Here is a 17,934-nt window from a genome sequence, read left to right on the forward strand (position 1 = left end):
TCAGCGGAGGAGCGCGGCCCTTATGGCTCTGCTATTCTTTCTTCCTCCAGCTTTTTTTCATTTTTCTATTTTTTTTCTTCTCTTACAGCAGTAAGGAGGGGCTAACCCCCCCCACCCCCACTACCCCCGCCCATACATGTTTGCCTGTCTCTGTTCCTGCCTGAAGTGGAAGGAGTAGTGTTATCATCTCTGAGTGAGCGTGCAGCGGGTATGAGAGTCTGCCACGTTTAGGAGTAGCCAGTCAACGCGGGCAGCTTTGATGTCTCCTTGTCACCCGAGCTAAGCCCTGTGTTTAAAATACCTTGGTAATTACACTGTGTACGATGTGTGTGTGTGTGGTGTCGAGCACTGCCCGCACCACAGTAAAGAAGAGAGCACGAGATGCCTCCGTTTGAAGGGGTTACTGGGTACTAGAGTACACTCGTGTGTCTCTCTGAGTGCTAGAATGCTTCTCCTCCGGTAGTGAAAAAAAAACTTATTCTCCAGATCCTACAGCTCCTGTTGTCCAAAAAAAAGGACCAGCTTTTCTTAGAACTCACTACAGTATGTCTACTTGTCTCAAATACATTTTCCTCAAATAGTTCCATCACAGCACAGTCAGTCCAATATAGTGTACTATAACCACCACAAGTTTACCATGAGGCCTGACGAAGGAAAATGCATGGCATTTGGTTTGGTGTTATGCAACATTCTGACATCATAATTAAGGGGAAATGCATATTATGTTTATCTGGGCTGTAAAATATGCTAAAGACAAAAGAGAGTTCTCCTCATCTTGTTGCACTCTATTCCAATACCCCATTTTGGAGTGGCTTTGTGTAAGGGGGCTCACTCCCTCTCTCACTGAGAGCAGAGCAGAAATAGTTGGCTCTCTAATTGCTGTCTGGCCTCATGAAGACGCAATAATGTAGAATATTTTAATCTACCAACCGACCATCATCTCAGGCACGGGGCTTTATGAAGGCTCCGGGTCTGATCAGGGTCTCTGCTTTTTATTCGTTTCGTTTTTTTTTTCTCTCTGTAGCTTTCCTGAAGCATCGTACAGCTTCTTATTGAAACCAGATGATTGTCTAGCCATATGTATGCATCCTGGTATTTTAGCTCTGTGAGTCTTCTCTCTCCTAAGCTTGTGTGTGTGTCTCTCTCTCTAGTTTGTGCCCTACACTATGTTCAGTGTTTACAGGTTAAAGACGGGACTGCATTCAGACCTGGGTGTTCAGTGGATGCTTTACAGAAATCCATGTCATGATTAGTTTAGCCAAAAGTGGTTTATAGCTTGTTTACTTGGCCATGAGATGCAGCAACAAATCAAGAGCGTTTTTCTCCATCTCATACACTGTAGACATCTGTATTGAGCAAAGCAGTGTGTTGGATACTTATATACATTTTAGAACATGGCTCCGAGCAGCGGGTATCAGCATTATTTCAACAAATGTCGTTGGAAAAGCTTTCCGTAGAACCTCTACACGCACTGCCGCCATTTACATGTTCTCTCCCTGTCGCTCTCTCTCTAGTGTTCTGTGAGCTGTGGCCGTGGGACCAAGGAGCGGGAGATAGCCTGTGTTTACCCAAACCAAACCCGAATAGAGGAAGATCGCTGCAGTCATCTGTCACGTCCCCGGACACAAAAGGCCTGCCGAGCCCGGGGATGCCCCAGCTGGAAAGCCAACAGGTGGAGCGAGGTATGTGTTCACGCCACCCCGTCCCCACACACTCTCGAAATACCCCCTGGCCTCTATAAAGCTAACAGTCACCTCTAGCAGCTGGGACACACAACTCAAACACAGATGTAGATGATGTACTGTACTCACTAAGAACCTGTCCTATCACTAAGCAGTTGACATATTCCTCTGTCCTTCCGATGTGAGTTAAACACCACAGGCTGGATTTACATAACTGTTTATGCAATTCACTAGACTTGTATACTTGAGAGAAGAAATGTTATGGGAATACCAAAAGGCTTGTGCTGTGCTTTCTCTTCCTCTTCTGGGGTTGACTAGTTATCAAGACAGCTTTGGCTAATTCACCAATGCCTTTCTGGTGCATTTTGCTGCTCCGATGCAGCATGCTAGACAACATTTTGAATGTGCAATTCACACTTTTCAAACATCACAAATGCAAGAAGGTACCTACTTTCTACAGACGGACGTCACATTGCACATGGCTCCAGACTTGGACAGCCAGGTTGGCGGTCCAACATAGATAAAAGCATGGTGGTAGAAGAGACATTCACAAAGCACAGCAGGTTACTGAAGTGCTGGACTGGCTGCAATCAAGACACTTCAGTGCAAAGGGCAGGCGCAGGAGAGACACTTTTTAAAAATATATATATATTTTTTTCTTCTCCAAGATGGTGTAACAGTCAGGCGTCTTCGTGTTGTCGTGTGCCGTGTATATACAGTGCCTTGCGAAAGTATTCGGCCCCCTTAAACTTTGCGACCTTTTGCCACATTTCAGGCTTCAAACATAAAGATATATAAACTGTATTTTTTTGTGAATAATCAACAACAAGTGGGACACAATCATGAAGTGGAGCGACATTTATTGGATATTTCAAACTTTTTTAACAAATCAAAAACTGAAAAATTGGGCGTGCAAAATTATTTAGCCCCCTTAAGTTAATACTTTGTAGCGCCACCTTTTGCTGCGATTACAGCTGTAAGTCGCTTGGGGTATGTCTCTATCAGTTTTGCACATCGAGAGACTGAATTTTTTTCCCATTCCTCCTTGCAAAACAGCTCGAGCTCAGTGAGGTTGGATGGAGAGCATTTGTGAACAGCAGTTTTCAGTTCTTTCCACAGATTCTCGATTGGATTCAGGTCTGCACTTTGACTTGGCCATTCTAACACCTGGATATGTTTATTTTTGAACCATTCCATTGTAGATTTTGCTTTATGTTTTGGATCATTGTCTTGTTGGAAGACAAATCTCCGTCCCAGTCTCAGGTCTTTTGCAGACTCCATCAGGGTTTCTTCCAGAATGGTCCTGTATTTGGCTCCATCCATCTTCCCATCAATTTGAACCATCTTCCCTGTCCCTGCTGAAGAAAAGCAGGCCCAAACCATGATGCTGCCACCACCATGTTTGACAGTGGGGATGGTGTGTTCAGGGTGATGAGCTGTGTTGCTTTTACGCCAAACATAAGGTTTTGCATTGTTGCCAAAAAGTTCAATTTTGGTTTCATCTGACCAGAGCACCTTCTTCCACATGTTTGGTGTGTCTCCCAGGTGGCTTGTGGCAAACTTTAAACAACACTTTTTATGGATATCTTTAAGAAATGGCTTTCTTCTTGCCACTCTTCCATAAAGGCCAGATTTGTGCAATAAACAACTGATTGTTGTCCTATGGACAGAGTCTCCCACCTCAGCTGTAGATCTCTGCAGTTCATCCAGAGTGATCATGGGCCTCTTGGCTGCATCTCTGATCAGTCTTCTCCTTGTATGAGCTGAAAGTCTAGAGGGACGGCCAGGTCTTGGTAGATTTGCAGTGGTCTGATACTCCTTCCATTTCAATATTATCGCTTGCACAGTGCTCCTTGGGATGTTTAAAGCTTGGGAAATCTTTTTGTATCCAAATCCAGCTTTAAACTTCTTCACAACAGTATCTCGGACCTGCCTGGTGTGTTCCTTGTTCTTCATGATGCTCTCTGCGCTTTTAACGGACCTCTGAGACTATCACAGTGCAGGTGCATTTATACCGAGACTTGATTACACACAGGTGGATTGTATTTATCATCATTAGTCATTTAGGTCAACATTGGATCATTCGGAGATCCTCACTGAACTTCTGGAGAGAGTTTGCTGCACTGAAAGTAAAGGGGCTGAATAATTTTGCACGCCCAATTTTTCAGTTTTTGATTTGTTAAAAAAGTTTGAAATATCCAATAAATGTCGTTCCACTTCATGATTGTGTCCCACTTGTTGTTGATTCTTCACAACAAAATACAGTTTATATCTTTATGTTTGAAGCCTGAAATGTGGCAAAAGGTCGCAAAGTTCAAGGGGGCCGAATACTTTCGCAAGGCACTGTATCTTTATATATATATTTATTTCACATATTTTTTATATTTTTCTTAACCTCAACTTCAACATACTCTCCTGCAACCCGCCTCACCCAATGTGGTATGGATCTGCTATTTTATTTACTTTAGAACCGGTCAACAGCTAACTGCCAGTCTGCACAGCGTGAGACAACCCAGAGCTTATCGGACTCCTCTTTCTCCATATTTCTGGATTCCTACCGCAAGCGCTGAACCTCTTCACTTGGATCATTGCAGCTAGCTCGCTGCTATCCTGATTGGCTTCTCCTGGCTAACATCCCTGTCCCGAAACAAGAACCAATTAGCCTGGAGCTAGCCTATGCTAAGCCCATCTCCCGGCTAGCTGAAGAGGTCCATCAGCAACTCCTTGGGCTACAATACCTATTCTGCCAATTGGCCTGAACCACTTTTACTGCCGACAAGGAGCCCCGCCGATCCATCACGACTGGACTACCGACGTAATCCACCCAAGAGGGTTTTTCAACAGGCTCCTCCGTCGCAACGTTCCCTAAATGCCCGCCAGACTTTTAGCTGAAGTGGTCAATCAGTCAAATTCTTCGGCTACTATACCTATTTTGCCAATTGGCCTGGACCCTTTTACTACACGGACCCCTGCTGATCCATCACGACTGGTCTGCTGACGTAACCGCACGAGGGGGCTACAACAGAGTTCTTCCGTTGCGATGTCCCTCTAAGGCCCTTCTGCTATCCCCGGCCTGCTAGCTATCTGAATCGCCATGTCTCCAGCCCGTCCAGCTACTCATTGGACCCTTTGATCACTCGGCTACGCATACCTCTCCCGAATGTCAAAATGCCTTGTCCATTGCTGTTTTGGTTAGTGATTATTGTCTTATTTCACTGTAGAGCTCCCAGCCCTGCTCAATATGCCTCAGCTAACCCTCTTGTCCCACCTCCCACACATGCGGTGACCTCACCTGGTTTAATTGATGTCTCTAGAGACAATACCTCTCTCATCATCACTCAATGCCTAGGTTTTTACCTCCACTGTATTTATATCCTACCATATCTTTGTCTTTACATTATGCATTGAATCTATTCTACCGCGCCCAAAAACCTGCTCCTTTTACTCTCTGTTATGAACGTACTAGACAAACACTTCTTATAGCCTTTAGCCATACCCTTATTCTACTCCTCCTCTGCTCCTCTGGTGATGTAGAGGTTAAGCCATGCCCTAGAGTGCCTAGCTCTACTCCCATTCCCCAGGCGCTCTCATTTGTTGACTTCTGTATCTGAAAAAGCCTTGGTTTCATCCATGTTAACATTAGAAGCCTCCTCCCTAAGTTTGTTTTATTTACTGCTTTCGCACATGCTGCCAACCCGGATGTCCTAGCCGTGTCTGAATCCTGGCTTAGGAAGGCCACCAAAAACCATGAAATTTCAATCCATAACTATAAAATTTTCCGACAAGATAGAACTGCCAAAGGGGTCGGAGTTGCAATCTACCGCAGAGTTCTGTCTTACTATCCAGGTCTGTGTCCAAACAATTCGGGCTTCTACTTTTAAAAATCCACCTTTGCAGAAACAAGTCTCTTACCGTTGCCACTTGCTATAGACCACCTTCTGCCCCCAGCTGTGCTCTGGACACCATATGTAAATTGATTGCCCCCATCTATCTTGTGCTGTTAGGTGACCTAAACTGGGACATGCTTAACACCCGGCCATCCACGATATGCAACTTTTCAGGTAAGTTAGGAACCAATATACACAGGTAGTTAGGAAAGCAAAGGCTAGCTTTTTCAAACAGAAATGTGCATCCTGCAGCACAAACTCCAAAAAGTTCTGGGACACTATAAAGTCCATGGAGAATAAGAGCACCTCCTCCCAGCTGCCCACTGCACTGAGGCTAGGAAACACTGTTACCACCGATAAATCCACAATAATTGAGCATTTCAATAAGCATTTTTCTATGGCTGGCCATGCTTTCCACCTGGCCACCCCGACCCTGGTCAACAGCCCTGTACCCCCCACAGCAACTTGCCCAAGCCTACCCCATTTCTCCTTCACCCAAAACCAGATAGCTGATGTTCTGAAAGAGCTGCAAAATCTGGACCCCTACAAATCAGCAGGGCAAGACAATCTGGACCCTCTCTTTCTAAAATGATCAGCCAAAATTGTTGCAACCTCTATTACTATCTTCTGAGATAGATTGGAAAGCTGTCGCGAAGATGGGGAGACACTCTAGACCCAAACTGCCACAGACCTATATATATCCTACCCTGCCTTTCTAAGGTCTTCGAAAGCCAAGTTAACAAACAGATCGCCGACCATTTCACATCCCACCGTACCTTCTCTGCTTTGCAATCTGGTTTCCGAGCTGGTCATGGGTGCACCTCAGCCACGCTCAAGGTCCTAAACGATATCATAACCACCATTGATAAGAGACAATACTGTGCATCTGTATTCATTGACCTGGCCATGGCTTTCGACTGTCAATCACCACATTCTTATTGGAAGACTCAACAGCCTTAGTTTCTCAAATGACTGCCTCGCCTGGTTCACCAACTACTTCTCAGACAGAGTTCAGTGTGTCAAATCGGAGGGCCAGTTGTCCGGACCTCTGGCAGTCTATGGGGGTGCCACGGGGTTCAATTCTCGGGCCGACTATTTTCTCTGTATACATCAATGATGTGTCTCTTGCTGCCGGTGATTCTCTGATCCACCTCTACGCAGACGACGCCATTCTGTATAGTTCTGGCCCTTCTTTGGACACTGTGTTAATTAACCTCCAGATGAGCTTCAATGCCATACAACTCTCCTTCCGTGGCCTCCAACTGCTCGTAAATGCAAGTAAAACTAAATGCATGTTCTTCAAACGATCACTGCCCGCACCTGCCGTCCGTCCAGCATCACTATTCTGGACGGTTCTGACTTAGAATATGTGGACAACTACAAATACCTAGGTGTCTTGTTAGACTGTAAACTCTCCTTCCAGACTCACATTGAGCATCTCCAATCAAAGTCTTTAAGTTTTTGCTAGGTAAATCCCCACCTTATCTCAGCTCACTGGTCACCATTGCAGCACCCACCCGTAGCACCCAATCCAGCAGGTATATTTCACCCCCAGCAGGTATATGGTCACCCCTAAAGCCAATTCCTCCTTTGGCCGACCTTTCCTTCTAGTTCTCTGCTGCCAATGACTGGAACTAATTGCAAAAATCACTGAAGCTGAAGACTCATATCTCCCTCACTAACTTTAAGCACCATCTGTCCAAGCAGCTCACAGATCACTGGACCTGTACATAGCCCATCTGTAAATTGCCAATCTAAATACCTCATCCCCATACTGTTATTTATTTATTTTGCTCCTTTGCACCCCAGTATCTCTACTTGCACATTCATCTTCTGCACATCTGTCACATCTATCACTGCAGTAATTTACATCTATCACTCCATGTTCTGCACATCTATCACTCCAGTAATTTACATCTATCACTCTATCTTCTCCACATCTATCACATCTATGACTCCAGTCATTTCTAAACTGTAATTATTTGCCACTATGGCCTATTTATTGCCTTACCTCCCTTATCTCAGCTCATTTGCACACACTGTATATAGACTTTTTTCTATTGTGTTCTTGACTGTATGTTTGTTTATTGCATGTGTTGTTGTTTGTGTCGAACTGCTTTGCTTTATCTTGGCCAGTTGTAAATGAGAACTTGTTCTCAACTAGCCTACCTGGTTAATTAAAGGTGAAATAAAAATAAAATAAATACTACTGGTTGGGGGAGGTGGTGGGGGACCTGTGAGGGGACAGTCCTGGCGGAGCCGACCACACTCTCTTGGTGTCTGCCAAACGAGCGTGCGGCAACTGTGTCAGGGGTGTGACAGCACTTATGGAACCAGAGTCACGCTGGGTCAGAAAGCACAGCCAGGGGGCCAGCGCAGGGAGAGGGGGAAAGCCATGAGCCCAAATGTATCACAAGGCCACCAGAGAGTAAAGGAGATGAAGGTGGAGGGAGCTTTTTCAGGTGTACCAAGGTGGAGGGAGCATAGGGAGTGTCTGTATCTGTCCATAAAACACACTCTAGAGAATATATACACAGGGGTTAAATTGGGCCGGGGTCCGGCCGAGTCTGAGACCTGGGTACCGCCAGGTCCGAGACCTGACACCTATGATCCAAATGAGAGCCGGGCAGAGCTGAAATCCAGTACAACACGAGTAAGCAACAGCAAAATCAGACAACCCCATACTGTAGTAGAATAGTTTACCTATTCAATTGTTCAGCCTATAGTATTCTATACGAGATAAAATCCTATTCATCTCGAGGTGCATTCAAATTGCGAGTGCCGCACAGGGCGAGAAATATGCATACCCAGTACCCATTGTACATTCTTTTTTTTTGTTTTGAATTTTACCCCTTTTTCTCCCCAATTTCGTGGTATCCAATTGTTTAGTAGCTACTATCTTGTCTCATCGCTACAACTCCCGTACGGGCTCGGGAGAGACGAAGGTTGATAGTGATGCGTCTTCCGATACACAACCCAACCAAGCCGCACTGCTTCTTAACACAGCGCCATCCAACCCGGAAGCCAGCTGCACCAATGTGTCGGAGGAAACACCATGCACCTGGCAACCTTGGTTAGCGCGCACTGCGCCCAGCCCGCCACAGGAGTTGCTGGTGTGCGATGAGACAAGGATTTCCCTACCGGCCAAACCCTCCCTAACCCGGATGACGCTATGCCAATTGTGCGTCGCCCCACGGACCTCCCGGTCGCGGCCGGTTTTGACAGAGCCTGGGCGTGAATCCAGAGTCTCTGGTGGCACAGCTGGCGCTGCAGTACAGTGCCCTTAACCACTGCGCCAGCCGGGAGGCCCCATCATTGTACATTCTCAATGCAGTCGCAGGAAAACACACTTTTCAAATGAGTTTTGAATGCCACTGTTAAAAAAGGAGGATCACTGAGCTTTCTAGTGTTACTAGGCTACACTTATTTCTTAAATCCAATAAATTATTTGGCTAAAATGCACATTTTTAGAGCCTGAGTTTTCAGCAGCAGCATGGTTTATTCGCTCACCAATGGCGTTGAATGCATATGGAAGACCAGGGCTAAATGTAACAAGGGTCCGCTGTAACAGGTAGGCCTGAATTATATTCACAGTACATGATCCTTGGTTGGTTGAGTGCCCGTGGAAGGTATCTAGTAATCAACATGGTGCTAACTAGCAACAAGAGCCTAATGTTTAGACTTTAGAATTTGAGTTCTAGCTAATGATTAGCCCAATGGGATAAATGCAGATGGGCAACCCTCAGCCTGTATATTTATAGCCACTATGGTGCATCAGGTGGGCTACATCAGGTGATGATGCTTATTGCTAAATAGCACACCTGTCTGATAATATGGACCAATATGTTATATTGGGCTCATTTCTGGAGGGGGAAATTATATTTTAGATGTCAGCATCATTTTATTTTCATACATTTTGGAGTAAAACACCCTTTTCAAAAGTCTGACCTTATGATGTTCTCACAGTCATTCTCCCCCCAAAAATGGTAGGTCCCTCTACAACCTGTGGTATGCTATGATATGTGCGTTTTTTGTCTGTATATATTCATGCTAATATATTATATTACCCCACCAGACCCCCCAGTTTTCACTGCTTCTCTCACTCTAATGATATATTTAAGTTATTTTTGTGTTGGACATAGGATGGGGAGCAAAGTGAGATCAACAGGTCTTGTATGAAGTGAACTCACACTGCTCTCCACGCCTAAACTGCGGTTGTGAAATCCCAATTGGGCTTGCATTGGTAACCCATCTCTGTCTTCCCACATGAGACCACTCCCCTTAAGGGCCTCACTCTCCCTCTCACTCTTCCTCCCTGGTGTCTGGAAGCAATCATCTCCCTCCACATACCACCAGAAACCATGAAATCCACAACTATAACATAAAGACATGTTTCATATCTAAACGTTCATGCCTGTGACAACTTTGGAAACCTCAGCACCCACCGTTTGGGCTTTTCAGCAGCTAGCCACTCAACCCCCTCACCGTCGCCTCTGAATGGGGGTCTGTGAAGGAGTACAAGGGGGTGTGAGAAGGGTAAATGAGGAAGGGGTGAGGACTGCCTGTAGAGCTCTTGGTGTGGGGCGGCCCGTGCTTGGGAGTGGAGTGGCGGCGATCCCACTGATTCGTCTGTGACAGCTGCATGTTCCACCTCTCTATGGTCAACCACACTGTGCTAAGGCATGTTTTTGGGGTCCGCTGTCCTATCCAATCAAAACCCATAGAATTAGAATAACTAGTTCACATTCTAGTATATTCTTATTCTAATTATATTCTAAATTCGATGTTTATGTCAAACAGACGTACTGCAGATGGGTAGAGAGCAGCAGTCTGTGGAGAAGCTCAACTCCAACATTGAATAGTGAATAGTCCGACATTGAATAGTGAATAGTCCGACAGTGAATAGTGTGCTCAATTGTGATAAATTTGATCTTCAGCAATGAAAACCAAAAGTCTCTTGGAAAGAGAATCACATTTCTTAACCCATAACTGTTGTTCAAATCGCAATAGGAGGCTCTATGGGATGTTAAAAACGCAAGCCTTTAAATGAGGCCTCGTTCTTTGGCTTAGACCTGCATCTGAGTTCAGATTCCCCTTAATGCCTTTTGTTCTCCTTCCAAACATAAGGAGCAAGACTTCACCTAACCGCACACCATAGAGACGACGACGTAGGCCTGCAAACAGTTGTAGTACAGCATGATATAGCCTACTGTATAAATGATCGAACGGGATATATGGTACTTACAGTACATGTGGCTCTATAGTATTTACACAGCTTTCTTCTAGAACCCTGGGGGTTGGTTTCCAGACCCAGATTAAGCTAGTCCTGGACTAAAAAGCACTTTGAGCGGAGAGTCTCCATTAAACATGCTTCTTAGTCCAGGATATGGCTTAATCTTTTGTCTAGGAAACCTTTTTCTAATGTTCTGGAGAGCTTCTTCGGCATGCAGGTAGGATTCCTAATGGCTTCAAAGAGATGGGCCATGTGATAGACCTGTGAGTGAACTGACAATACGGCTCACACAGGCACGACGAATGCAGGCTCAGAGGAAAACATATTTCTCCGTTTGTATTGGTCAATACGCAGCATCATATGTTACAATGGGCATCCAATGGGGATGATTTCTGTATTTTGGAAGTTACACATCTTGAAAACGTGATTTGATGACAAGCAAAACATTTTGGGCATATGTCAACAATGGACTTATGAAACAAATACCAAAATATAGTTTTTGTGTGGAGTTTTCCTTTAAAGCCTGTGAATCAAACCCAGCAGAATAAATGAAGCATATAAACTCAGCAAAAAAAAAAACATCCCTTTTTCAGGACCCTATCTTTCAAAGATAATTTGTAAAAATCCAAATAACTTCACAGATCTTCATTGTAAAGGGTTCAAGCACTTCCCATGCTTGTTCAATGAACAATAAACAATTAATGAACATTAATGAACACCTGTGGAATGGTTGTTAAGACACTAACAACTTACAGATGGTAGGCAATTAAGGTCACAGTTATGAAAACTTAGGACACTAAAGAGGCCTTTCTACTGACTCTGAAAAAGACCAAAAGAAAGATGCCCAGGTTCCCTGCTCATCTGCGTGAACATGCCTTAAGCATGCTGCAAGGATGCATGAGGGCTGCAGATGTGGCCAGGGCAATAAATTGCAATGTCCGTACTGTGAGGCTCCTAAGACAGGGAGACAGGACGGACAGCTGATCGTCCTCGCAGTGGTAGACCACGTGTAACAGCACCTGCACAGGATCGGTACATCTGAACATCACATCTGCGGGACAGGTACAGGATGGCAACAACATGCACAATCCCTCCATCAGTGCTCAGACTGTCCCCAATAGGCTGAGAGAGGCTGAAAGAGGCTGAACTGAGGGCTTGTAGGCCTGTTGTAAGGCAGGTCCTCACCAAACATCGCTGGCAACAACGTCACCTACACAAACCCACCTTCGCTGGACCAGACAGGACTGGCAAAAAGTGCTCTTCACTGACAATTCGTGGTTTTGTCTCATCAGGGGTGATGGTCGGATTCACGTTTATCGTCGAAGGAATGAGCGTTACACCGAGGCCTGTACTCTGGAGCAGGATCAATTTGGAGGTGGAGGGTCCGTCATGGTCTGGGGCGGTGTGTCACAGCATCATCGGACTGAGCTTGTTGTCATTGCAGGCAATCTCAATGCTGTGCGTTACAGGGAAGACATCCTCCTCCCTCCTCCCTCCCACCCTTACTGCAGGCGGCTCATCCTGACATGACCATCCAGCATGACAATGCCACCAGCCATACTGCTCGTTCTGTGCGTGATTTCCTGCAAGACAGGAATGTCAGTGTTCTGCCATGGCCAGCGAAGGGCTCGGATCTCAATCCCATTGAGCACGTCTGGGACCTCTTGGATCGGAGGGTGAGGGCTAGGGCTATTTCCCACAGAAATGTCCGGAAACTTGCAGGTGCCTTGGTGGAGGAGTGGGGTAACATCTCACAGCAAGAACTGGCAAATCTGGTGCAGTCAATGAAGAGGAGATGCACTGCAGTACTTAATGCAGCTGGTGGCCACACCAGATACTGATTGTTACTTTTGATTTTGACCCCCCCTTTGTTCAGGGACACATTATTCCATTTCTGTTAGTCACATGTCTGTGGAACTTGTTCAGTTTATGTCTCAGTTGTTGAATCTTGTTATGTTCCTACAAATATTTATACATGTTAAGTTTGCTGAAAATTAAACAGTTGACAGTGAGAGGACATTTCTTTTTTTGCTGAGTTTATGTTTACTTAGTCCCGGTCAGAGAAGATGAGAGGGGACATGATGGGAAAATGTATGTGTTTTGGTTTAGATTTCAGATCTGGTTGCTACAGCCCAAGCCATACGACTCCTGAACATCTAGTCAAATGGCTACCCAGACTATTCACACCCCCCCTCCCCTCCCCTCTCCACACAACTGCCACTCTATGTTGTGCATAGTCACTTTAATTAACTCTACCTACATGTACATACTATCTCAACCAACCGGGGCCCCCGCACATTGACTCTGTACCAGCACCCCCCTGTATATATTGTTATTTTTTACTGCTGCTCTTTAATTACTTGTTATTTTTATCTCTTATTCTTATCCGTATTTTTTGAAACTGCACTGTTGGTTAGGGGCTCGTAAGTAAGCATTTCACTGTAAGGTCTACACCTCTTGTATTCGGCGCATGTGACAGATACAATTTGATTTGATTTGATTACAGTACCAGTGGAATGACAAAAAAGGTTCTCTGAGCAGGAAATTTAATCAGATGATTAACTCTCACTCTGTGTTTAAAATCACCAAAACGTTGCATTTGGGAATAAAAAGTGTCTGCTGAAGGTGTTCGTGAAACGCCTTTGTGTGCAGACTTATATAGTGTGTGCTTCTTTCTGTCAGTGTGTTTTGTGTCAGGCAATCTAACGCGTGTGTTTGTGTGTTTGTGTGTATTTGTAGTGCTCTGTCCCCTGTGGAGTAGGGGTCCAGAACAGAGAAGTGTACTGCAGACTGAAGGGTACAGGACGGGTAAGAGAAGAGCTGTGTGGTTCCCACAACCATCCTGCCACTGCCCAGCCCTGCCAGGCTACTGAGTGTCTCCATTACACCTGGGCAGCCGGAGAGTGGCAAGATGTAAGTATTGACCTCTGTCTATCTTTCTCTTTGTCTTTCCATCTCCTTCTTTCTATTTCACTTCCCTTCTCTCTTCTTCTTCCTTCTCCTTTGACACAAACAGGGGCGAGTCACCAGCCCCTCCATATAACTGTCTTATTGTAGGTTTGGGGTTTCTCCCATCAAACTTCAAATTCACCTCTATGTGCTATGGGTCCTGTTCAGGGTTTGATCAGTAGCCGACCATCAACGTGCTCTCTTTACTATCCACCCCCGCCCCCCCTAAAAAAAAAACTGAACTTCAGAGTGCCAATGTGCTTTTAAATACGATTTCATCATTTGATTATATTCACATACATTTGTTAATAGAGGCAGACTCCAGTTGCATGTGTGTTTAATGAATACACAGCGGTTAGGGTGTTTGTGTGCGAGAGAAAGACATAAAATCATCATACTGGAGATTTGTTATTGGCAGTGCTCGGACACAGCACTTTCCACTAGACTAGAGCAAGTGGACCAGACCAGCTGTGTTTGTGAGGTCGCTAAGGTAGCCCGGCACTCCTGCATCACACAATGAGGGTCTGAATGATAACCATCAGTCTATGATAAATCACATCCAAACCTCAAAGCACTGATCCGTATCAGCTCTGCGGCTTTTGTCTTTTCGAGGGGCACTACACTGTGTGACGTGAGCACTGAGCAGTCCCCTTGAACTCAGTGTTTTCTACCCTTGGCCTCTCTCTTTCTTTCATGTCCCCCTCCCCCCCTACATCGTCGCCAAAGTTCAGGACACAAAAAGATGAGCGCCATGTAAGGACTTTGTGCTGCTTCCTGGTGCAGGAATGTTTGCACGCACTCAGATCCTGTCTGCCTGTGTTGCTGTGCATTCCACTGATCGTTTACAGCCTCCTGTCTCAGAAACAGACGTTTCTGGCCCAGAAACCATTTCGGGCTTAGAATATGAGATATTATTACAAACAAAACTGATAACTTATTTGATTTCGTAGGACATTATGCTTTAGCCATTCAAACTGTAGTGTGCCTACTCTCACATTGGCATACCTGTCTTCACTCTTGACTACCTCTCTAAACCGTCGTTTTGAGTTCACTCAAAACCAACTCGAGTCTCCACCCATGACGTGCTGTTTGCTTTATCGTTGGGGTTATTCTTGAAAGCAACATGAGATGTCATATCATGCTTACTGTTCCTCTCCTGGATAAAGTGTAGAATACATATTTTTTTAGACAGAACCGTTTTCTTCTGGAGTTTGACCATCTGGAGGAAACAACCAAACCTGGCAGAACTTCTCTGCTAGCGGTCCAACACTGCCCCCTATGCCAATCTGAAGACATTACCCTTTGTTCCACACTTTACTCGTCCGCCAGCCGTCTCTCTCGCTCTCGCTCTCTCTCTCTCTCAATTCAATTCAATTCAATTCAAGGGCTTTATTGGCATGGGAAACATGTGTTAACATTGCCAAAGCAAGTGAGGTAGACTCTCTCTCTCTCTCTCTCTCTCTCTCTCTCTCTCTCTCTCTCTCTCTCTCTTCTCTCTCTCTCTCTCTCTCTCTCTCTCTCTCTCTCTCTCTCTCTCTCTCTCTCTCCTCTCTTCTCTCTCTCTCTCTCTCCTCTCTCTCCTCTCTCTCTCTCTCTCTCTCCACTCCTCTCTCTCCACTCCTCTCTCTCCACTCCCCTCTCCTCTCTTCTTTCTTTCTTTCTTTCTTTCTTTCTTTCTTTCTTTCTTTCTCTCTTTCTTTCTTTCTCCCCCCCCCCCCCTCTGTGTGTCGAATCTATATGCGGTAGCAATTGAGACTGGGGACAAGTTTACACTTGTTTTACATATAATGCCTTTTGATGTTGACACGATGACTGACCCTCATGTTGTTCTCGTCCTCTGTCTGTTCTTCGCAGTGTAACGCCACCTGTGGAGAGGGTATGAGGAACAGGAAGGTTCTGTGTGTGGGGGCTGGGCTGACCCCTGTCCAGGACGCCCTCTGTGACCCCTCGTCTTGCCCTGCCCTGCGCCAGCCCTGCAGTGGAGCAGCCTGCCACTACACGTGGATGACAGGGGAGTGGTCACAGGTAGGAACCTTGATTTAGGAAACCCCTGCCTCCTGTTTGTGTCGCTTTTTCACTTCTAGAATTGCAAAGCGACTGCGTCCTTGAAAACCGCTATTCAAATCCCATGTATTATTATTATACCTTTAGATAGGCCGACCTTTGTGTCATTCGGTGTAACGATTTACCAACAGTATTTGACTAGCCTAGGTCGTCAAAGACAAATGGATATATTGTGTTAATTCACGTGTCTCTACTGTATATCCGCTAAGGTGTGATCTCCATTGTGTGTGATTTCCAGTGCTCTACCAGCTGTGGAGTGGGCTACCAGCAGCGTATAGTGTCCTGCTCCGTGATGCCATCCTCTCTGACCCTGCACCCATATGATGCCCAGTCCTCTGCACAGTCCCACCCCCACTGTCCAGAGCCCCACCCTCCTGGCACCAGACAGTGCCTCCTTAGGGACTGCCCACAAGCTGCCTACTGGAAAGTTGGCCCATGGAGCAAGGTGTGTTTCAGTGTGTTTGAGAGAGAGAAAAAGGGGGATGGAGAGAATGGGGAGAGGGAGAGAGAGTGGTTGGTAAACAGTATCAGGTCATGATATTGAAACAACAGTTACTTGATACAGTTTTGTTTTGTACTGTGAGTGTGTAATGTGTCAGTAGTTTCCATGTAATTGATGCCCTTTATGTGCTCCTCAGTGCTCCCAGACGTGTGGAGCGGGAGTGATGGAGCGCAGGTTGGAGTGTCTGGCCTCAAAAGGCCAACCGTCCAAACACTGCCGTCCAGCCGAGAGGCCCGAGTCACGGGCCGCCTGCCGAGAGAGAGAGTGTGAGTCTCTACAATGCTACTTTTAGTGTACACAGCCTCTCTACTACTCATCTCCACTATTTCTACACAGCCTCTCTACTACTCATCTCCACTATTTCTACACAGCCTCTCTACTACTCATCTCCACTATTTCTACACAGCCTCTCTGCTACTCATCTCCACTATTTCTACACAGCCTCTACTACTCATCTCCACTATTTCTACACAGCCTCTCTACTACTCATCTCCACTATTTCTACACAGCCTCTCTACTACTCATCTACACTATTTCTACTCAGCCTCTCTACTACTCATCTCCACTATTTCTATACAGCCTCTCTATTACTAATCTCCACTATTTCTACTCAGCCTCTCTACTACTCATCTCCACTATTTCTACACCGCCTCTCTATTACTAATCTCCACTATTTCTACACAGCCTCTCTACTACTCATCTCCACTATTTCTACACAGCCTCTCTACTACTCATCTCCACTATTTCTACACAGCCTCTCTACTACTCATCTCCACTATTTCTACACAGCATCTCTACTACTCATCTCCACTATTTCTACACAGCCTCTCTACTACTCGTCTCCACTATTTCTACACAGCCTCTCTACTACTCGTCTCCACTATTTCTACTCAGCCTCTCTACTAATCATCTCCACTATTTCTACTCAGCCTCTCTACTAATCATCTCCACTATTTCTACACAGCCTCTCTACTACTCGTCTCCACTATTTCTACACAGCCTGTCTACTACTCATCTCCACTATTTCTACTCAGCCTCTCTACTACTCATCTCCACTATTTCTACACAGCCTCTCTACTACTCATCTCCACTATTTCTACACAGCCTCTCTACTACTCATCTCCACTATTTCTACTCAGCCTCTCTACTACTCATCTCCACTATTTCTACACAGCCTCTCTACTACTCATCTCCACTATTTCTACACAGCCTCTCCACTACTCATCTCCACTATTTCTACACAGCCTCTCCACTACTCATCTCCACTATTTCTACACAGCCTCTCTGCTACTCATCTCCACTATTTCTACACAGCCTCTCTACTACTCATCTCCACTATTTCTACTCAGCCTTTCTACTACTCATCTCCACTATTTCTACACAGCCTCTCTACTACTCATCTCCACTATTTCTACACAGCCTCTCTGCTACTCATCTCTACTATTTCTACACAGCCTCTCTACTACTCATCTCCACTATTTCTACTCAGCCTTTCTACTACTCATCTCCACTATTTCTACTCAGCCTTTCTACTATTCATCTCCACTATTTCTACACAGCCTCTCTACTACTCATCTCCACTATTTCTACACAGCCTCTCTACTACTCATCTCCACT

General features: G+C 45.4%; 1 protein-coding gene across 2 annotated transcripts in view; it reads left to right on the forward strand.

The window, feature by feature from the left end:
* The window catches only part of LOC118396232 (A disintegrin and metalloproteinase with thrombospondin motifs 20-like), a 147,517-nt gene that overhangs the window by 118,338 nt on the left and 11,245 nt on the right, over positions 1-17,934 (forward strand). For both annotated transcript variants that reach the window (XM_052465637.1, XM_052465638.1), the window contains 5 exons: positions 1,515-1,682; positions 13,542-13,715; positions 15,606-15,776; positions 16,054-16,260; positions 16,454-16,583. In XM_052465637.1, coding sequence (XP_052321597.1) covers positions 1,515-1,682; positions 13,542-13,715; positions 15,606-15,776; positions 16,054-16,260; positions 16,454-16,583 — 850 coding nt within the window. The remainder of the gene's footprint in view (positions 1-1,514; positions 1,683-13,541; positions 13,716-15,605; positions 15,777-16,053; positions 16,261-16,453; positions 16,584-17,934) is intronic.

This window comes from Oncorhynchus keta, chromosome 17 (genome assembly GCF_023373465.1).
Source record: "Oncorhynchus keta strain PuntledgeMale-10-30-2019 chromosome 17, Oket_V2, whole genome shotgun sequence".
Taxonomy (NCBI): domain Eukaryota; kingdom Metazoa; phylum Chordata; class Actinopteri; order Salmoniformes; family Salmonidae; genus Oncorhynchus; species Oncorhynchus keta.